Source organism: Mus musculus, chromosome 4 (assembly GCF_000001635.26).
Source record: "Mus musculus strain C57BL/6J chromosome 4, GRCm38.p6 C57BL/6J".
Taxonomy (NCBI): Eukaryota; Metazoa; Chordata; class Mammalia; order Rodentia; family Muridae; genus Mus; species Mus musculus.
This window is the reverse complement of record NC_000070.6, coordinates 138,598,971-138,621,505: the sequence shown is the minus strand read 5'-3', so window position 1 is coordinate 138,621,505 and position 22,535 is coordinate 138,598,971. Positions and strand designations below refer to the sequence as shown.

Sequence of the window (22,535 nt, the reverse complement as noted above, 5' to 3'; positions counted from 1 at the left end):
GTTCTAGGACACCCAAACCTAGACAGTGAAGGATGTAATAGACCAAGGGGTGGGGCATATTCCCTCCCCACCAAGCAGGATTCAGCAGCTTCAGCCATGTGGTTCTGGCTTTAGAGTAAAGAGTAGAAGGAACTACTGGGACAATTGATGCTGGTTAGTTGGAGTTAAGAAATTGCAGTGATTAAGAAGAGATTAGCAAAGCCGGGCGTGGTGGCGCACGCCTTTAATCCCAGCACTCGGGAGGCAGAGGCAGGCAGATTTCTGAGTTCGAGGCCAGCCTGGTCTACAAAGTGAGTTCCAGGATGGCCAGGGCTATACAGAGAAACCCTGTCTCGAAAAACAAAAAAACAAAAAACAAAAAAAACAAAAACAAAAACAAACAAAAAAAAGAGACTAGCATCGCTGAGGTGAAATCTGGGAAGTGTTTTCTGATAAGCACAGAGAAGCTGTCTTCCAGAGATAGACATCGTTCTGGCAGCTGGACTTAGTAATGTGCAAGAATCACCAGGCAGTACTGGTTTTGAAGGCATGAAGGGGTCATGGAGAGCAGCTGAGGCTTGGTACTATAAGAGGCCATGAGAGGCCATTGGTGAAGGTGCAGCCTTAGTGGCAGTTGACAGCCCAGGGCTGAAGGGACCATGAAAAAAAGTTGAGGCTTGGCACCATGAAGAGAGCTTATGAGAGTCTATTGGTGAAGCCTAGTTGAGGTGGAAGACCCCAAGGTATTGGAGATGCCAGTACCATGGGATGATCACCAAGAACAGCAGTGGCAGTGAAGTGGATCTACCTGAGCTTAGAGTGCTACAACGGGTAGAGCTGGAGAAGTGACGCCAGCCCTTTGGTGGAGCCCAGAAGATCCTGTGTGGCTACCAGACACTGGAACAGGAAGCTGTAAAATTGAAGTTGCCTTGGATACCATATATTAGAAATTCCAGAGTCATGAAATACCTGCTGAGGAAAGCTGCTAACAGGAATTAGAAACAGCCCAAAAGAAAGAATTGTATTGCAGCCAACAAAGCTAAAAGGAGTTGAACATCAGACATGGAGATGCAGAGTTTGGCGTCTACACAGCCAGATTTTGGTCTTGCTTTGGCCCAGTATTTCCTCACTATGACATCTTTGGAAGGGTAATATATATACCCTGTGATGTTGGAGGTATGTGATCTGCCTTTTTATTTTATAGGGGATTACAGTTAAGAGATTGCATGAATCTCAGAAGAGATGTTGCACTTAAGACTTTTAACATTGTTGAGACGTTATAGACTATGGAGACTTTTGAAGTTGGACTAAATGTATTTTGCATTATGCTATGGCTAGGTATGACCCCACAGAGTCATGTGTTCTTTATAAGAGTAGTCTTGGACATGGCGTCTCCTTACAGCAATGAAACCCTAAGTAGAAGACCATGTAAGACAATGTTCAAGCATCATGATTTGTATTTACAGTCTCAGTATTTAGGGAGTACAGACAGGCAGGACCCTGGGGTTTGCTGGCCAGCTGGCCTAGTCAAACTGATAATTTCCAGGTAACTGTGAGAGCCCTTGTCTCAAAAAATTAGGTAGAAGAGGTATCTTCAGGAACAATTCCTGTGGTTGTCTCTGGCCAACCACATTCCATATAGACACACACAAACACACACTCCATACAGATATACACACAAACATACACACACATACTCCATACTGATATACACATACACTTCTTATGAATACACATACATATACACACATCCCAAACAGATATACACACTCCATATAATATATATACACACTCCTTACAGATACACACATTCCACACACACACACATACACTCCATATAGATTCATATACTTCATATAACACACACACACATTCCATACAGATACACACAGAAATACAGACAGGCATACACATACACATGCACAGTCCATATATATACACATATTCCATACAGATATACACACACATGCACACAAACGCCATACAGATACACACAAACACACACACATACAAACCTGAACCTATACGCACACCTCACACACACCGACATGCAGGCTTCATGAAGGAGGAGGGATCAGGATAGGGCTTTCATGGTGAACAGAGAAGGGCAGAGAAGGTGGCAGCCATTATCCTAGAATATGGTTCCAGGGTGGCAAAAAATCAGCCTTTGGGGGCTTCAGTGAGGAGATCAGAGTGTCTAGAGGAAGGTGGACGTACAGGAGGTGACACTGGTCAGAGGTGACGACCCAGTGGAGAAAGCCTTGAAGAATGTGCAGGGCTTTTGGCTTGCCCCATTGAACAAAGACAATGGAAGCCAATTGAGGCAAAATGGAGGTGTGTGCATGTGTGTGCTGATGAAGAGGATTGAAAAGAAACCAGGCTTGGGTTGAAGGACCACTTAGGACAGTGGTTCTCAACCTGTGGGTCAAGGCCCCTTTGGGAGTTAAATGACTTTTACAGGGGTCATATATCAGTCATCCTGCATATCAGATATGTACAGTAGCAAAATTACAGTTATGAAGTAGTAACAGAAATAATTTGATGGTTGGAGGTCACCGCAACATCTGGATCTGCATCAAAGAGACACAAGCATTGGGAAAATTGAGAACTGCTGACTTAGAAGGAGATGGAGGTGATCCAGAGAGCACAATAAAGTAACAGGTTTAGGTAGGGGTAGAGACAAGAGACCACTCGGGTGCAGAGGAAAGCTTAATGCAGAAAGTGGCATCCTCGGAGTGAAGGATGCAGACTCCATGGTCCAGTTACTTGGGTTCAACTCCAGGCCCCATCACTTCCCAGCTGTGGGATCTTGAACATGCTTCTCGCCTCTCTGGGCTTTGGTATTTTGTCTGTAAGAGGGATAGAAGGGGCTGGCAATGTGTCTTAGAGAGCGAAAGGTGCTTGCTGCCAAACCTGACCACCTGAGTCTGATCCCTGGTGCTCACATGGTGGGAGGAGAGAATCAACCCTCTCAAGTTGTCCTCTGACTTCCGTGGGCAGGCATGTGCACACGCACGCTAATTAAAACATCATAAACAACTTTAAGGAAAGATAGAAAGAGTAGCTGCTTCGAAGACATGCTGCCAAATTATATGTTCAAGGCCCCCGGAGTAGGTTTCATCCATTCACCGAGCATCTGCTGTGTGCCGACATGTTTCTCTAGGTAACAGATCCAGTCGAAACAAGCTAAAACAAAATCCCACCCTCTAGAATCATACTGGAGGAGAGCGCAGAGCCACATTAAACAGAGAGGAGGGCAGAGACACATTAAGCAAGATAAACAAAGCAACGTATTTGAACAGGTGTGTGAATTAAGAACGAAGCACACAGCAGGGGAGTCTGGAAAGCTGCGAGCAGGAGTGGGCCAAGCAGTCACCGGTGGGGTCTGCAGCTGAAGGTGTGAGGGCAGAAAGGGAGACAAAGCAAGAAAGAAGCAAAGGATGCTGGGCCGAGACAGAATTCGGGAGCAGATGCCCTGTTCTTGTCCCCCAGAGATGCTAATGGAGCCAGGATGACGCAGGACTTGGAAAGAGAGGCTGTGAGTCAGGGGCCACAGAATGTGTGACTAGGACCTCGGACACAGCAAGCATTAGGAAGGGATAGCCAAAAGGTACCAGGGGTCCCTCGGAGAGGTTTTTCAGGGCACAAGAATGGTGTTCCCAGAGCAGTAAGAGGGACCAGGAAAGATATCTGTGTCCCCCTGCCACTGAGGAGCCACTAGGGGATTCAGTGGCCCCTCCCTGCCGAGAGTACAGGTTATGTACAGTCTAACCTAGGATGCAGAGTCCGGGGAACTGAAAGGGATGCAGGGCATGGTGGTGGCTCTGTGGGAGACTCAGTGGGATGAGTCATGGCCAGGTCTGGGGACTTAGACTTACCTAAACTGACCAAGCATCCTCTAAGAAATGATGATCTGTTGCCAGAGAGTTGGGCCTTGCTACAGAGTGTAGGGACTCAGTGACACACATGAGAATGGAACCTAATGACTTCAGCCTCAAGGGTTCCTCAGAGAAGTCACGGAGGAATCTGGTGGCTACTTCTTTCCCTCAGGAAGACCAGTGGCCAGCTTGGCGCTGTGATTCTGAACGAATGCATAATGAATATTTCCTCAATGTCTTATCTGGGCGAGGCTGGTTCAAGGGCTTGGGATTTGGTGACGGGACAATTGGGCTCTGCCTCTGCTCTATGGAGGAGAAATAGATACCAAGGGATAGACAGAATAAACATTCATCTGTATATGCTGATGAGACTGCTCCAGAAAGCACAAAGAGAAAGTCCTGGAGAGAAAGGTGGGGGAACGGTTTGCAAGACTGAATGAAGCACGCAAAGGGGGCCTCTCTGAATATACACCTGCCTAAGCAAAGGCCCAAAGAGGGAGGAAGCTGTGTGGTTGTCTAAGGGAAGAATATGTCTAGGTGTGGGAACAGCCAGTGCGGAAGACCCGAGACACAGGATAGCCAGAGAGAAGAAACCACACGGGAGTCACAAGAAAAGCAGTCAACAGGGCCTGAGGATCCTCTGAGCACATCAGGAGATTTGATCCATGGTAGTCACATGACTGGATCCTTACCTTCAAGAATTATTCCAACTACTCCCTTGAAAATCGACTCCAGGGAAACATGAGGTGCCAGCTGTGGAGGTGACAAGACCGGGGTCAGACTCCAGATGTTCCGTCTTACCATCTGTCTCTTGCACTATTAGCTATAGTCACACCTGCCTGTTTCCCCACAGAAACCCGGTACCAAGTGTCCTTTAATGTGCTCGGGGACAGCTGATATTTATTCATCCCTTTTCCTTCATAAATATTTATTGAGCCAGGCATAAATACAAACAGTGTTCCGGCCAGGCAGAAGGTCATCATTTGAGATTCGGAATTTCTAAGCTACCAGAGGCCAGTGTTGATGCCCTAGAAGGAAAACCACACAGAATTGATGTAGAGATCTCATCCAGCGTTTCACCAGAGACAGCTGGCCTAGCACACCAGGCCAGTCTGGTCATTACACCTCTCTCTCTCCTTCCTGCCTTCCCTGGCCTCTGCAGGTGCTGTAAGAGCCTATTCTTAAAAAAAAAAGAAAGAAAGAAAGAAAAGAAAAGAAAAAAAATGTCATTTGGTTGGTTGTTTGCCTTGAGACAAGGTCTCACAAGCCCTAGCTTGTTCTGCCTAGCCTAGAATGTTCTGTGTTGGTCAGGCTAGCCTTGACCTCACAGAAACCACGAGTACTCATGTAAAGCCAGCTTCCTCCGTTCCATTTTGGTCAGTATCAGTGCTTGAGAAATGACACTGCCCCCTTTTGGGGTGGGTTTTCTCCCACCAAAAATTAACCTAATCAAGATAATCCCTCAAACGGACTAACACACCCTGGTGTACTGAAATCCCAGCCTGTCCTAGATCCCATCCTCAGAGCAGGCCACAGTCTCTCACACATGAACCTGGAGATGTGTGGATGGCTTGGTCCCTGACCCTCAGCATTTCCTGCAGCCTGCTGCCCACTGGTTGCCAAGGTTGAGGAAGGAGCCAGGAAAAGACATCAAACCCCAATGGTCCCTGGCTCCTTCCAAAAGAATCTCAGACACGGCATCTATCATAGCACCTTCTAATGCCACTGAGGTCCAAATATGTTTCTCTCCCAGCTTCAGTGTCCAGTCAGCAAAAGACCAACACCTTCTGAGTGCTGCAAAGAATGATCCAGACAGTATATGTGCTTGGCGCGTCGTCAGTGCCTAATAAACTCTCGCTGTCACTTGCTGTGTCTTCTTGCCTTCTGGATTTCTCTGTTCCAAGATTATAAGCCCCTGAGATAGATCTCTGTCTTGTCTTCATAGCCTCAGAGGCTGCTAGAGGACCTGGAACACAGTAGGTGTTTATCAGTGCTGGGAAATGCATGTGAGTAAGGGCCTATAAGGTTTCATGTCTCCCTCTCTCCGTTGACAACTTTGCTCCCCCTTTCTTGGTACATAAGTACACACACAGAGGATTGTACACAGCCACATAAAACCTGGGGACCCCGGGTGGGAGAAGACGGCGTCTGTCTTTCTGTGACTGGCTTAATTTATTTAATGTCACTAGCTCGGGCTGCCTCCATTTTCCATCGAGTGACTTGATCCTTCTTGATGAATTTTAAATGACCCACTGTGCTACACACACACACACACGCACACACACACACATTCCAGATGACAGCCACTCTGACAGACAGGAGGGATGAACACCGTGTTGTTTTGCCTTGCATTTTTCTGGTGGAGTTGAACATTTAAAAACTTCTTTTGGCCATTCGTATTTCACCTTTTGAGAACTGTTTATTTCTTTCAGCCACTTGTCAACTGGGTCCTTTTATTTCTGGTGGTTTAGTTTTGAGTTGTGCATAGTCTAACCCTCTCTATTGGATGGATAGATTTTTCTCTCCCCTTCCCCTTTTCTTGATCATTCCTTCACACAATAGTTTCCTTTGCTGTTCAGAAGTCTTTTAATCTCCCGGCATCCCAGCTGCCAACTGTTGGCCTTACTGTGGGCCAGCATTGAAGGGGTCTTTTTAGAGTCAGTCTGGCCCCTGTTAGCAGGATCTCTCATCCACACCCACTCTCTGGGTGTGAAGCAGTGGGCTGGACAAGATGCCCTCGCTACACTCTACCCCAGAATGGACTCAAGTCCAAGTTCCCTGCACATCTGGTGCTGCCTGCATTTCCCCCAGAGACATTCTGGACAGTATTGAAACTGGGAGAGAATGAGGAAAGAGAGTCACAGAGAGCAGGGCAGGGGGAGGGGGGAGGGGGGCGGGGTGGGGAGGAATGTATCTCACTCAGGAAATGAAGCCCGTCATCTTTGTTTGCCTTCTGCAAGAGGCCAGCCTCTGCTCTGGCCACCAAGGCAGAAGACAAAACACTGGAACCGTCAGTGCGTCCCCAGCTCCCGTTATCAGTCAGCCTGTCAGGAGATAAGCCCAGTTGAGAGCTGTCTGGGCTCCAGCCACAAGGGAGAACATAATTAAAAAGATGATGCTGGACTCGGCAGAGAGGGGGTATCGGGGTGGAAGAATGGAGCACCTGACAATCTCACTGGGGACACAGACGAGACCAAGAAAGCCTTCCCTAACAAAGGGCCAAGTAATCGCTCTCATCAAATAAACCTCGCAAACAGATGGCAAAAGGTCACCAGCCGTGGAAACCTTGCCTGGCTCAGACATAGAGAGGAAAACTCAGAGACCCCTGACTCCAACACGTATCCCACTCTGCTTCCCACCTGGCTCCATGGGAGGTCCTCAGAGCCACATCAGCTCTCCATTCACCTTCCAGAAGACTCGGCACTCGGAAAGCCTGTGTGTGGAAAGGATGAAACAATTGGCTACTTTTTTCTCTCCATTGGCTCTGAGAAACCAAGTGAGAATAAATTAGGTCCTACCCATACGCAAGTACAGAGCACAGGTTTAAAAACAACCTCACAGGACTTAACACGCTCTTTGCTAAACTGGTAGAAATATCACATCAGAGAGAAGATGGGGGTATGAGAGACGAGCTTGCTCAAGGACGCTGGCCACAGATAGTCTGACCTCTACAATTCAGAAGGAGGAGAAGAAAGTTCCTAGATAAAAGATGGGAGTGGGGCCTGGAGAGATGGCTCAGTGGTTAAGAGCACTGACTGTTCTTCCAGAGGTCCTGAGTTCAGTTCCCAGCAACCACATGGTGGCTCACAACCATCTGTGATGGGGTCCAATGCCCTCTTCTGGTGAGTCTGAAGACAGCGACAGTGTACTCATATACATGTAATAAATAGTTCTTAATAGATGGGAGTGGGGCCAGACTTCCGGGCAGTGTGGCAAATGCAGGGGTGAGGAGGGAGAGCTGCAGGCCCCACCAAGCATGCTTGAACTGCACTGCTGAGGGGTAGGGCTTAGGCAGGGGCCCTGGGCTAGCCTGCTGACCACTGGCTTCAGCTAGGAAGAGCTAAGGTACAGAAGGACATGGTACCTTGGGACCTAGGAGCTGGTGATAGAGAAGGAAGTGGGTGGAGAGACTCAAGGGCTCTCCCCAGAGAAGTCCCAGCCCTAGCCATGGCAAGAAAGTCACACCCAGAAGGACAGCAGCCTCCTGATGTCTTTTTGGTTTCTTTGGTGACTTAGACCCCTCACAAATCAAGTGTTGGCTGTAGTGAGCTGGTCCTCTGCAGCCAGAGGAAGGGGACCTGGGGGACCTGTCCCAGTACCTTCATTTGAAGAGAAATGTGACTCTCAGAGATCAAAGGATTTACAGGGATGGGGTGAGAACTGAGTCTCTCATTCCCACCCAAGCACAGACCATGAGGGGGTAGGGGGACAATAAAGTCTCCATTGTTTGATCAGACCCTTCCACACTGGCCCTGACTGTCGGTGAATGCCAGAAGGCTTCATGGCTTTACTATCTATGACATGAAATGTCAGGTGACCACGTCCCCTTCTCTCAAGATACTAACTCTGAAGTCCCAAGGTGATGAAGAGCATGGAACACCAGTTTTTAAGGCGTTCAAATGAGAAAATTAGGCTTGAGAGGCCATGGGTCTCCCCTCAGCACCTGTCCTGTCTCTTGCAGACTCTGAGCAGAGAAGTCCCAGAATGCCTGGCCTGCTGAACTGCCTCACAGGGGCAGCCCTGCCTCTCATGGAATCCGATGTCACCTCCTATGTCAGTGGCTATGCCCTGGGCCTGACAGCCTCCCTCACCTACGGCAACCTGGAGGCCCAGCCCTTTCAAGGTAAGGCCCCTGTGTGGACTTCCTGGGTAATTCCCCTCTACGCTGAGCCTCCTCCTGTGCCTCACTAGCTGGCTAACACGGGGCTCTCTGTGTCGGCTTCCTTGCCCAAAAAGTGGGATTTCCAGGTCTGACCCAGAGGTCTGAAAGTGAAGGAGAGATGAAAGCAAGGAGAACTGAGATTTGAGCGGAGATGCAGGTTTTGTGGGGGAGGGGTAGAGGAGTAGCCGCGCCTGAAGATGAGCTGCATGGGTGGGGAATGTAGATAAGACTCCTCCTCACTGGGGGGTTGTCAGGGTAAAGACAGGGATGGCTGCTGAACACCTCTCCTTCCCTACGCAAAGACTGACAGAGGTCAGCCAGGAGTTAATTCTCTCAAACCTTTGCTTGCTTGCTTGCTTGCTTGCTTGCTTATTTGATTGGTTGGTTGGAGGGGGATTTTGTTGGTTGGTTGGTTGGTTTTGTTTTGTTTTGTAGACAGTATATTACTAGATAGCTCTAGATAGCTCTAGAGCTCTGGTATTAGCTGACCACAAACCCTCAGCAATCCTCCTGCCTCACCTCCTAAGTGCTGGGATTACAGACATATGCCACCATATCCCACCAGGATCCCTTCTTATCGGAAGCAATGGAGTCTCCTAATGGCTAACCCATTCTCCCTGTCCCTGTCCCCAAACTCCACCACCACTTCACTGCTGCCCTGGGGGCCAACACTACCTGATAGAAACCCACATGGGAACTTTATCCTCCCTCAAGGATTTGGGTGAAAAGTTGGCCTCCCTCTTCTGTGTGAGGGAGACTAGAGTTGGAGACTGCAAACAGGGCCCACCTAGGGACCCTGGGGACAAAGTTACTGAGAAGCTTTCAGAAAACCCCTCAGCTTTCCTCAGAAGGGCCAAGGGTGCCCATTTTACAGATAAGGAAACTGAGTCTCTGGAGGACAGGAAGTCACGGTTTGTGGAGGTCTCACCACGGTCCCAGCACTGTGTAGTTTCCATAGTAGAGGGAGATGACGCGAGACAGCCAAGCTCAGCACCCCTTAGAAGCTGAAGAGAAACGCAGAATCCCAGGCTCTGTCCCAAATGAGCTCAAAGACAAACGCCAGCAAGACCTCCAAGTGGCTAGCACACGCTTCATGCTTCATGCTGCAGAAGTTCAGCTCTATTAAAAAAGAGAGAGAGAGAGAGAGAGATAGCCAGGCCTGTTGGTGCAAGCTGGTAATCCCAGCTACTCCAGAGGCTAAGATAGAATTGAAAATTCAAGGTCTAGCTGGGCTATGTAGCAAGTTCGAGGCTAGCCTGGGCAACTTAGCGCGAGCCTGTCTCAAAATAAAAACTAAGCAGAGGGGTGAGATTGTAAGCCGGTGGTAGATCACTTGCTTAGCCTGTGAAAGGCCCTGGGTTCAACCCTTAGCACCACAGAGGACAAATGGGACACAAAATGTGTGGCGCCAGTATGTGGGGCATAGCTTAATAGACGGCAGCATGAGACTTGCTCTGTTTGCCTTGTCTGGAGATGGGGTTACTAAAGGTTTAGAGATGAGTGCCCTGTCCAATGTAGCAAAGTCGGGAACAAGAAAGGCTTGGATTTGAACCCTTGGATTTGAACCCTTCTCTAGCTTTCCCACAGCCCCACCCTTTGTTGGTCCCAGTGGCAAACCAGTGGCTGTGAACCAAATTCACCACCCAGATGTGTACTGTCACAGCCTATGTGACAGCTCTGGTTTTTATTTACCTTGAAAACCAGACTTTCTGGCCCCACCAGCTCACATGCCTGAGAGCTGGTGGGGACTGAACACAGCTACCCTTCACTGCCTGCTGCTGCCCCCACCTGCCTCTCCCCTTCCCAGCTCTGCTCTGTCTCCTCAGGGGCACCTGGCAGGCCCAAGGCCTGTAGGATGGTGCTAAGCACCACTTGATGCTGGGTCCCTTCTCCACCAGGTCTCTTCGTGTATCCAATAGACGAGTATAGCACAGTGGTTGGCTTTGAAGCAGTCATTGCTGACCGTGTTGTGACCATACAGCTCAGAGACAAAGCCAAGCTGGACAGAAGCCACTTGGATATCCAACCCGCCACTGTCACAGGTAAGAAGACCCCAGGACCATGGCGAGGGGGGTCCGGTTGGAGGCCACCTGAGCCAGAGAGCCTCAGGCAAGTAGCAAGGCAACCTGGGGCATGTTAGAGAGTGCTGAACTACAGCCAGAGATCCTGAGATAGAATTGTATGACCTTGAGCCGATCGATCGATCCATCGATCAATCATGAACTTCTTCACACCTCAGCTTCATGGTCTCTAAAGCAGCCTGCTGTTCTTCAGGGCACGTGATGAGGATTAAGAGGCTGTGTGGAATGGGTCACACCAGGGGCTGGCTCTGATCCTGTTTTTCACAGGTTGTGTGAGCTTGGATAAGAAGCACAGCTTGTCTGAGGACTGGGGACATGGCCCACCATTAAGAAGGCTTTTGCATAGCACGATCCCCAGAGCCCAAATAAAAAGTTGTGTGCGATTGTCTGCACTTAAGACCCCAGCACTGGATGCGGCAGAGACAGAGTCTCCCTGAGGGTTTGCTGATTAACCAGTTTAGCCAAAAATCATCAGGCTCCAAGCTCAGTGAGAGACCCGGTCTCAAGAGAATAGTGGAGAGCCAGGTGTGATGACACACACCTTTGATCCCAGTACCTGAGAGGAAGAGGCAGGTGGCTCTCTGAGTTTGGGGAAAGCTTGGTCTTTAGAGTGAGTTCCAGGACACAGCCAGAAAGCCTGGAGAGAGAGAGAAAGAGAGATAGAGAGAGACAGACAGAGACAGAGACAGAGACAGAGACAGAGAGGGAGGAGAATATATAGAGAGAATATCACAGAAAGTCACCCAGCATCCTTCTGGCCTTGCACTCCCAGGTACATGCACCTGTGTACAGATGCACACGCTCTCTCTCTCTGTCTCTCTCTCTCTCTCTCTGCCTCTCTCTCTCCCTCTTTCTCTCTCTCTCTCTCTCTCTCTCTCTCTCTCACACACACACACACACACACACACACACATCTGTAAAATGCAATAAACAATCAAACCCACACAGAGCTGAAAAGATGCATACCAAGAACTTAAACCATAGTAAGTTCTGGAAGCATAGCTAATGATTCCTGCTAGTGAGGAAACTGAAGCTCAGAGAGAGACAGTAGCAGACTCAAGGCCACACAGCATGTTAGTGGCTTGGCCCATGCCAAGTAGGCCATGATGTAAGCACAGGATGCAATCAGGTCATTGGCTGTTGTGGATCCAGAGGAAGCTGAAGATGTTAACCTGAGCATCCAGACGTACACAAGGATAGTGCCTTCTGATGTGTCTGTTGTGAAAGGTCCTGATGATGTCAGAGGATGGGAAGGGAGTCTGACTGGGAACCAGGTGGGGGGGGTTGATGGATGGAGGGGGGGTTGATGAATGGGTAGGACTAGCCCAATGGGACTTGGAGAAATGAACCTTTCAGATGAAAGCAAAGTTAATGGGCAGAATCGGAGTGCTTCAACTGAGGTCTCGGGGGGGGGGGAGTTGCAGGGTGGGCATGTGATCCTCCAATGGAGTGCTCTGTGGTTCTGGGTCTCCTGATGGACATCCACAACCTCCAATCAGATGCATGGGGGCACAGATCCATGCCAGTGAGCTAATAACTGGCTGAGCAGCTTAGGCAAGGCAACCCTCCATGTTGTGCCTCAGTTGACCCATCAGCAAAAGGAGGCTGCCCAAAGCTAGCCCACATCAAGTTTAGAGGGGGTCAGAGATGAGGTCTGAACAGCACCTAAAGCCAACTTGGCACTTAGGGAACTTTCCGGAAGAGGAGAGTCCCATCGCACCAGGAAAGGTGACCTTGGATGAGGATCTGGAGCGGGTTCTGTTCGTGGTCAACCTGGGGACCATTGCCCCCATGGAGAATGTCACCGTCTTCATCAGCACCTCCTCCGAACTCCCCACACTGCCCAGCGGGGCTGTGAGGGTTCTTCTGCCGGCCATCTGCGCCCCGACCGTGCCTCCATCCTGTACCCACAGGTTTGGCTCCTCCAGCCCACAGCCACAAGGGTAAGGAGGCTCTACCCAGACTGGGACCTGGTCAGGGGCAGCAAGAAGGTGACAGAGATGGGCAGGGGAAGATTTTTGGCCTTCTTACTTTCAGAGTTCCAGAAAAATATCCCTGAAAAGCCCCATCTTGGTTCTGGCAGAAGTGCAAGGCTTTAGACTTCCCAAGGGTTAATTTTCAATACATTTAAGAGGGTTTTTTCTGACTTACTATGTGGTAAGACCTATGACCAAGTGTTAGGGAGAGAAGAGACAAAACAACTTGATTCTTGCTGTTTAGAAACTTGGAAGGGAGTCAAGGTTGGTGGCATTCACCTTCAATCTCAGTACTCAGGAGGCAGAAGCAGACAGATGGGTCTTTGTGAGTTCAAGGCCAGTTTGGTCTGCACTGTGAGTTCGCCAAAAGCCAGAACTACATAGGTTGACACCCTGCCGCAAAACCAACAACAAAAATTGAAGAGATCATTATTGCCATGCAACAGTCCTGTGATTTCTTATGCATGTGTGTAAACACATAACTACTAGGGTAAGCATTGTGGTTGGGGAGAACTCCTTTATGCTAAAAGGATGAGGAAGGGCTCCCAAACCTGGGATCCAGAGACCAGGTCAGACCTCACTGACAACTTGACAGTGGGGACGGGGTCCCTATGGAGGACCTGACTCTGGCAGCAGGTGACAGACTACAAGGCTAGGATAGCAAGGCGGAATGAAAGGGGCTGCTGTTTTATCTAGAAGAGACTAGGGTAGCAATAGTTATGTTCTTCTTCCTCTTTCTGCCTCCTTCTTCCTCCTCCTCCTTTTCCTCCTCCTCTTCTTTCTCCCCCTCTTCCCCTTCCTCCTCTTCTCTCTCCTCCTCTTTTTCATCCTCTTCCCCTCCTCCTTTCTCCTCTTCTTTTCTTCCTCATCCTTTCTCCTTTTCCTTCTTCCTCCTCTTCCTCCTCTTCCTCCCCCTCCTCTTCTTCCTCTTCTTCTTCCTCCTTTCTTCCCCCTCCTCTTCTTCATCCTCTCTTCCCCTTCCTCTTCCCCTTCCTCCTCATTCTTTCTCCTTTTTCCTTCCTCCCTCCTCCCACTCTTCCTCCTGAGCTGCTGGGGATGGAGCCCAGACGCTTACATTGACTATATGAATGCTCTGCTTCTGGGGAAGCTATGAAAATGCCGGTCTAGACAGGTATCACCAGCCCGTGTGTCGGTTTGCAAGCACTGCCCATGGGGGCTACAGTGTGATTTCAAAAGGCAGAACCTCACTAGGACATTCTGGACTGTAACAGACCTGAGAGCCCTGGTGAACTAGCCCCTCACTCCAGCTGGCAAAAATGACGGCTATGTTCTTGACAATCTGTACCACCCCTCTGCCCATGACCCTCTCAGATGCCTAAATCTGACACAGGGAAAATTAGAAAGCCAGCTGATACAGTGTTTGCTGGGCCATAGGAGGGAAAGGATTCCTGTTCTCTGCCAGGGAAAAGGGAACTGGACAGGCCAGGAAAGCAGTTTGACTCTGCTCATCACTGGCCAAAGAAGACACAGCATGTACATTTTACATTAGCGGTGGTATTTGTGAGTGTATGGGAAGTGAGCACAGACCAATGGATCGCCCTGTCTGCCATGGTGTTAACAGCAAGAACTCCCTGAGTGACAGCCATGCAGGCATAATGGGGGAGGGGAGAAACCGGGTCACTGAGGTGCGTGACAGACCACCGACACAAGGCAGTGTGACACTACAAGTCATTTGTACCAGAACCAGGCAAACCAGGCAAGCTGCCAGCTCTGCCAAATTCTAGCCCTAGGCCCTTGGGTGAGTCACTTCTGCCTGCTGGGCCTCAGGTCCTCTCGGGAAGCTGGGGGTGGGGTGGGAGGGGGGTGTTGGGCACTGGTGTCCTCCTCTTGGGTCTGTGGTGAGAATGGTTGAGGCACTGGGTGTGAACCCATGCCTGCATCTTGACCCATCCCGGGTACTCCTTGGAGGTAGTTATAGCTTCTTTCTGTATCCAGGTCCTCCCCAGATGAATAAGATGGCAAAGGCCCTGGGATGGGAGGAGACAGAGCAGTTTGAGAGTTGAGGTCTTCTCATGCCGGCTTGCCTCTATCTGGGCTTTCTCTTCCTCCCTCCTCTTTCTCTTCCTCCTCCTTACGCTTCCTCCCCCCTTCTCCTCCACACCCTTTCTAGCAAAGACCCACACTGCTTCGGCACCCAGACCAAGGACTCCTATAACAGGCTGTGTCTGGCCACTCTCCTGGACACAAAGGTGACCAACCCAATGGAATATGAATTCAAATTTCAGCTGGAAATCCGTGGGCCCTGTCTGCTCGCAGGTAAGAGGGAGATGCCCCAGGCACACACAGAGAGAGAAAGAAGGCCAGAAGAGAGAGACAGGGCTCCGGGCCTGAAGTCACCTGAAAGATGTGGGAGGGGGCAGAGCGTAGGAAGACCACCTAACCAGATAAAAGTCAGAGGTCAAGCTGAACCACTCAGCTGGCTGGGCAAGCTGTCCTGAGATACATCTCTTCCCAGGTCAGCTTAACCCAGCTCCTGCCCTTGACTTCCCTGGGGAAATACCTTCTGGAGAGTGGTAGGTAGCCCAGCCTTCTTCAGAAGGCCATGGCTATAAAGCTAAGCTCTGGTTCCCACCTGGGGAATATTCAAACCCCTCCCTGCAGCCTAGCTACCACCCCAAAGAATCCGGGGTGCGTCCTGCTTACAGGATGTTATAAAGTTCTCTGGGTAATTCTAACATGCAAACAGAGAGGACTGAGAACTCTGGGATGGCTCTCCTCCCAGACAACTTGGGTTCTCCAAGGGTACAGGGCTTGGTTTCTTATCAGTGGGAGATTATTGCAATGCAAGAAGCCACTAAAGAACACCCACGAGAGATATCCACCCATAGAGCACTGAACTCTTTCCTGTTGCTTATTAGCATTCGGGGTGCCCCAAGAGCAAGCCTCCCTCCGTGATTCCATTGGTCCTGTGGTCAGGAAAGGAAAGACGACCGGGCACCATCTTCAACCTAATCTACACTGAGGGGAGCTGAGAGGGTACCATGCTCACACACAGAAGTTCATGTTAGGACTGACCTGTCAATCAATCATCCCCAGGCTAAGTCTCCTGTGCCTGCTCTGATCTCCTTTCTCTCCTGCGCTCCTAAGTCTGTTCATCCTCTGTCCCATCTTTTGTACCACTCAGGGGTGGAGAGTCCCACTCATGAAATCCGAGCAGACGCAGCCCCATCGGCACACTCCGCCAAGAGCATCATCATCACGTTGGCCAAAAAACATACCTTTGACCGGCCAGTGGAGATTCTTCTCCACCCTAGCGGTACGGTGTCCCACGTGGGGTTCCCCTGCCCTTCTGGAAGGTGTCTTAGTCAGTGCAAGAGTTGGGGCATGTGGGAGATGGGGGAGGGCAGGAAGGGATCAGAGACTTGCCCTCAGGGAAACTATCTATTTGGCAGAGCCAAATTCCTAGCCCCGGGTGTCAACTGCCTGGGAGACCTTGAACCCCTAGGCTGCCTGAGGAGAAGCTGTGGAGCTTCATAACAGTTCACCCTCAGGGAGTCATCTGTTGCCTCCTCAAAAAATCACAGAATGTCTGGCCCTGAAAAGATTCCTCAGGCATTTGGCTCAGCCCCAGTCCATTTATATAATGTACCCATTACATAAGGGTAAACTGAGGCCTGTGCAAAGATGGTGGCGCTAGGCTCCCTCAGCCTCCCTGACCCCTGCTGCTTCACATTCAGAGATGTCACCCTCTTCTCCAATTAGGAACCCACCCCCACCCGTGAAGAAAGCACCCCTAGACTGCAGCCCCTGCTACGCCCCTCACACCCAGACACGTGCTGAGCATTGATCTCATCTGTGCAGAGCCTCACATGCCACACGTCCTGGTGGAGAAAGGGGACATGACCCTGGGGGAATATGACCAGCACTTGAAGGGAAAAGCAGATTTCATTCGGGGGACAAAGAAGGACAACAGCGCGGAGCGGAAGGTGAGTCACGGGTGGCCGATCAGGGTGGCAACGGGAACTTAGTCTCACTGAACCATTGAGGGCACTTAGCCCAAAGTGGAGGACATGACTCCCCTGAGGTCACATCCTAAACTGGTGGCAGAGCCTAGAGAAGGAGTGAGAAGTGTTTCCTTCTGGGGTCCTGGACACCACACGGGGGAGGGAGTAGATTTGATGCTGCAGTCACCTCGCTTGTCCCCCTGCTGGGTCAGCTTCTGCTGGTATCCCCCAATATCCGTGGGCCCGGTGGGGTTTGAGCTAACTACAAATGCCGCCTTGGCCTTTCTCCAGGTCACTCTGTCCCTACAGCCTCTCCCTCTGCTAAGTATGCTCCTTGTTCTTTCTCTGTCTGGGGTCCTCACTACATTTGGGTGTCTCTTACAAAATGGATAAAGGAAGGGGCAGGAAATCGAGTGAAAGGTTTTTCCCACTACATTCCCCAAGCCCTGCATGGAAGGGCAAGGAGGCACTCACTGGCTGCAGGAGGTGGAGTGCTGAACCCACAACCACACACTGAGCCCTGTGATCTCCCTCCACACATGGTGCATATCCTGAATGCCATGGCGGCACTTCTCTTTCTACTGACTCATTTTCTGATGAGGAGTCTGAGGTCTAGTGCCCAGTGTTGCCTCTAGAGTTAACACTGGGACTTCCGGGGCTAGAGGACTGGTAACACTCCTGGAACGGGGTGCTGTGGTGCAACTGTGCTTAGCTGATCCTCGCCTTCTGGATGCCCTTGACGGTACAAGGGATGGAGAAGGGAAGTGGACAGGGAAACGGGTGACCTGACTGCTTGCATCAACCCCACTGTGGGACCCCAGGGGAAATCCCTGCTGGTGGAGACATAGGGGACTTGGTGTAGTCATTAAGATGAGAGACAGACAGACAGACATAGAGAAGGACAGAGAAGATAGAGAAGACAAGGCAAGGCAAGACATTTGTCATCCAGATGAATTTGCTAGAAAGGGAAGCTGAGTTAGGTTTCAAGGATAAGGACAGGCACAGCATGCCAGAGGTGCCATCAAGTTCCCAGAACAAATGATGGTGTGGAGAGGGTAAGCCTCACCCCCCACCCCCAAGGCCTGGAGATGGCTGTCCTAGCTGCCAGACCTTAAATCAATTAGCTCTGGGACCTCTGTGGCAAATGAGAATTAATTTACCACCTTGGGTTAGTTATGCAGATAGCCCGTATTCTCCAGAGTTCTGAGAAGGGCCGTGATCAAGAGGCAGCTGCTCAGGACTGATGAGTTCATTGTAATTGGATAATGGCAGCTTGAGGAGCTGTCAGGGAATCCAGAGACAAGCACCCACTCCGTTCCCCCTAAAAGGCAAAATCAGGTTGCTGGAAGAAGTTCCCGCAGCTGACAGAAGTGGCTGGTCCTGCTTTGGGCTCTGTCATTCAAAAAGCCAAGCTCTGGGCAGTGGCCTTTTGGCAAAGGAGCCCTGAGTGAGAGGGAGCGGAGGATCCACAGGTGAGAAAGAAGTCAGGGCAGGGCACCAGAGGGTGAGCATCACCAGAAAGGACGGGCAATGAGCTGTCCATAGCTTATTTAGCAAAGAAAGGGCAGAACACACCCAGAAAGGACGGGCAATGAGCTGTCCATAGTTTATTTAGCAAAGAAAGGGCAGAACACCCGTGTGAAGGTAGAAGTCTAAAGAGAGACAGAGACTGAAACAAACTAACCAAACTGATTCGCTCAGAGATCAGAAGCAGACAAGGCACACACACAGTGCGGGGCAGGGGTTGGAGGGGGGAGGGGAGGGGTGATGGAGACAGAGACACAGAGAGAGGGAGAAGGAGTGGTCCAGTGTTTCCTTTATTCATTTAACAAACACTAATTGTCCAACAGATACCAGGCTCTTTCCCAGTACTAGAGGAAAAGCCCTGGACTTTTATCCCTCAGAACAGGAAGACCAACAAGTGAACACATTGGCTGTGAGAGGGGTTGGTACCATAGGAGAAACAGGACCCAGTAACATGTCAGCAGGGTGCTCTTTAGACAGGTGCCAGGCAAATGCTCATCTAAGAACAAAACCCAGGCGGCAGAAGTCCCCCGGGGAGAAGAGTGGGCAGAGAGAACACAGGTGCCAGAGGAAGTGTGAGCAAGAATAGCGGGATAAGACCTCAACGTTCAGAGCCCAGTGGTGCACAGACTCCCAGGGCTTCATAAAGTACAGCTTAGAGCATGGGGCCCCGGGGCAGCTGTTGCCAGCTGCTGTGTGTACATGGGCCACAGGAAAGAAAAGTGAGGCCAGCCAAAGGTGACTGTGGAGGTGTGGTCAGAGAAGACCCCACCCCCAACTTGGGTAGTGCCACAGAGAGAGCAAAGGAGATCAAGTTGAGAAGTCTGTCAGGTAAGGGGAGTCTGTGCTGAAGAAGGGGCTGGGAGGGGTCTGGAAGAGATAAACATTGTAGACAACTGCTGGGACTATGGCGGGTGGTGAAAGCTGATGCCCACTGTCGGGATGGAGAAGGGGAATGTGAGATTGAGACACAGACACATCTGTGTGGATACAGCCTTGGGTGGAGGGAGTGGGGATGAAGGAAATTGATCCAATTCAGCGTGGGCTGAGTGGAGAGTCAGAGAGAGGAGCCTGCAGCGGCATGTGGTCTCAGGGCAGACCGCCAACCCCAAGCATAAAAATAAAGAAGGCCAAAGGGTAAGGGCGCTTGCCGGACAAGCTGAGAGTAATCTCCCAAGCCAACATGATGGAAGGTAAAAGCTGGTTTCTACAAGCTAGCCTCTGACCTCCACAAGCACAGCCTTGTGTGAATACGCACACACAACGATAATAATGATGCAACAATTTAAAGGTAAATAAGAGTAGAGGCTGGGCTAACGAAGGGTCCAGTGAAGTGTCTGACGTGCACGTCCCATCACCAGCACTGACATAAAAGCCAGGCACACAGAGGTCACAGGTTTGTGATCCTAGATATGCCCATATCTGATAGGTATAGACACACACGTGTGTGTGTCTGATAGGTATGGGCATATATATTATATATATTGATATATGATATATGCATGTGTGTAATGTGTGTATGTATGTATCTGATAGGTATGGGTATAGTCTGGTGATATCCAAGTTGAGAGACTCTGTCTCAAAATCTAAGGTGGAGGTGAGTTGCAGAAGACACCCAAAGCTGACCTCTGACCTCCACATTCACACACACAAGGAGATACATACAAAGATAAATCCAAACAGATAGACTGAAGCTCCTGTGCCTCCTTTACTGATCCGTGTCCTAACTGAGCACCACGGAGATCCTTGGAGATGCAAGAAGATGGGGTGCAGTGCAGTAGCTAGTATGCTGGATAAAATCACAGCATATGCTGTATTCAGCATGTGAGGTGCCTGAATCCCCCATGGCAGCCACGGCAGTCACGGCAACAGCAATGGCATTCCGTCTGCCAGGCAGCCAGAGTCTTATCGGTGGTGGTCTATCTTCATGGCGATTCCACAAGGTGTCATGTCCTCATTTCATGGATAAGAATATCAAGCAAGTATATTCTGGATGGGGAAAGCTTTCCAAACATAAAAAATGTGAAGGAGAAGAAGAAATTTATCCATGGGAGAGATCCAGAAAGCAGGGACAGCCAAGCTCTCTACCAAGGTGAACCAGAGATGGGGCTTAATCCCAGTGTGAGCTTGAAAGGTCATTATTCTGTTAGCGGGTTCCCCCCCCCTTATGTGCTAATATATAGCTCATCCTCACAACCACTGTAAGAGGTGAATGTTTTCATCCCACTGTACATGTGAGGGGATACCCAGAGGAAGCACTTACCTGATATCACACAGTTGGATGGCATCAGAAATGGGGTTCAAACTCAGAAATGTGCAAAAGCTATGCTTACTGTTACAACCTGTGACTGGAGCCAGGGACAGCCAGCCTGGAAGGTTTTGGCATAGACTGTAAGTTGGATCTAGCTTTGTGAGTGCTTGGTGCTTGGTGAGTGGTGGGGGTCAAGGGCTAACATGAGTCCAAGGAACCTTTTGTGCACCCTAGATAGGCCACCAACAATGAACTAAAGTAATTCAACCTCAAGTGTCAACTAGTAAACTACTGAGTTATAGGAGCATGGTTGACTCAAAGGCAAGCTGCCTCACTGAACAGCCCAACTGAGCATGCACAATGACTCACACAAGCTGCATCCTGGGAGCTCCCTATACAACTTGGGCATGTTAAAGAGTCTCCTCTCCCAGCAGTTAATACTTCTTCTAAAACCCCCAGGCAGAGGCCTTGTGAATCCTGTAGGTTTCAGGAGTTCCCTGAGACTTGTAACTTGTGTTGACTTCCCGAACCTTGTAAGCTTAATTTGCATCCTGAGTCTTGAGGAGCCTCTCTCCCATAGAAAGAAATGTTTTAGTTAGGAGGAAAGTTATACTACACCAAATCCAAGAGTGTTCCCTTCTCCTCCAGACAGAAGTCATCCGGAAGCGTCTCCACAAAGACATTCCCCACCACTCAGTCATCATGCTCAACTTCTGTCCTGACCTCCAGTCTGTGCAGCCCAACCCGAGGAAAGCCCACGGGGAGTTTATCTTCCTCATTGATAGGAGTAACAGCATGAGCAAGACCAACATCCAGTGCATCAAGGTACTGTGTGTGGGACTCTACTCCCGCCCCCTGCCCCCCCCCCCCGAGTCAGGGCTTAAGTACCTCAGCTGTGCTTTCCTCTGCCTGGCTTCCAGAGAACTTTCTGTTCCAAAAGGCCACTTGTTCAAAATCAGTTTAAGCAGAGACACCTAAACTCAATTTGCTCCCAAAATAAACCCCTTGAAGTGATGAGAGCAGAGGCAGAGATGCTGTGTCTTTTCAAGGTGTGAGGCCCTTCATTCTCTGCAAACTTGTACTGCAAACCTGTTCTAGAAGAAGCACTCTCCTAAGGCCTGAGTGGGGAGGTGGACAGGGGCAGGGGGGAAGGGTCATCCATGTTCTGTGAGCCTAGAACACGCAGGCTACTGTGCTAGACCCTCAAAGTGTGGCTTGGTGTTTAATCCAGTTATTCTAAACAATCATTCCTATTGTCACTGTTTCCACATGAGAAAATGGTTCTCCAGACTTGTAGTAACCTACCCAAGGTCACACATAATCTGCAATCAAACCAGTGGTTGCCTGACCATTCTCTCATCTGACATCATAGAGTCACTAGATGTAGCCTCTGCTACATATTAGTAGAACCCAATAGAAATGATTAAGCTTGCTCTGGGTAGGTAGCTAAGTCAGTGCTTGCAAGGACATGAATTAGATTCCCAGAATTCATGTTTAAAAAGAAATTTCCAGGTGTGGTGGTGCCCACTTGTCATCTCTGCACTGGGAGGCAGAGGCTGGTGGACCTCTGTGACCCACTGGCCAGTCAGCCTAGTAAGCCAGCTTCAGTTTAATGATAAACCTTGTCTCAAAAACTAAGATTGGGAGTGCCAGAGAGCAGGGCCCAAGAACATCTGCCTTTCATGAGCATTTGCACACATGTGCATGTACACATACACACACATTCACACACACATCACACACACATATATACACACATACACACAGACCACACATAATACATACATACATATATACATACATACATATGTACACACATAAATACACACAGATTCACACATATACATACATACATACATACATACATACATACATACATAATACACAAACAGATTCACACACACACACATACACACAGACCACATGTAATACATCCATATATACATACATATATACACACATAAATACACACAGAGATTCACATACATACATATATATA

At 49.7% G+C, this 22,535-nt stretch overlaps 1 protein-coding gene across 7 annotated transcripts in view; it reads left to right on the top strand.

Moving 5' to 3' along the window:
• The window catches only part of Vwa5b1 (von Willebrand factor A domain containing 5B1), a 71,764-nt gene that overhangs the window by 14,487 nt on the left and 34,742 nt on the right, over nucleotides 1-22,535 (top strand). For 6 of the 7 annotated variants that reach the window (XM_006539245.4, XM_006539241.4, XM_017320433.1 and 3 more), the window contains 7 exons: nucleotides 8,539-8,700; nucleotides 10,638-10,781; nucleotides 12,508-12,763; nucleotides 14,928-15,073; nucleotides 15,942-16,073; nucleotides 16,619-16,743; nucleotides 21,185-21,361. In XM_006539245.4, the coding sequence (XP_006539308.1) occupies nucleotides 8,539-8,700; nucleotides 10,638-10,781; nucleotides 12,508-12,763; nucleotides 14,928-15,073; nucleotides 15,942-16,073; nucleotides 16,619-16,743; nucleotides 21,185-21,361 (1,142 nt within the window). Of the gene's footprint in view, nucleotides 1-1,098; nucleotides 1,156-8,538; nucleotides 8,701-10,637; nucleotides 10,782-12,507; nucleotides 12,764-14,927; nucleotides 15,074-15,941; nucleotides 16,074-16,618; nucleotides 16,744-21,184; nucleotides 21,362-22,535 lie in introns of those variants that run through there. The other variant, XM_011250349.1, reaches the window with a different exon arrangement.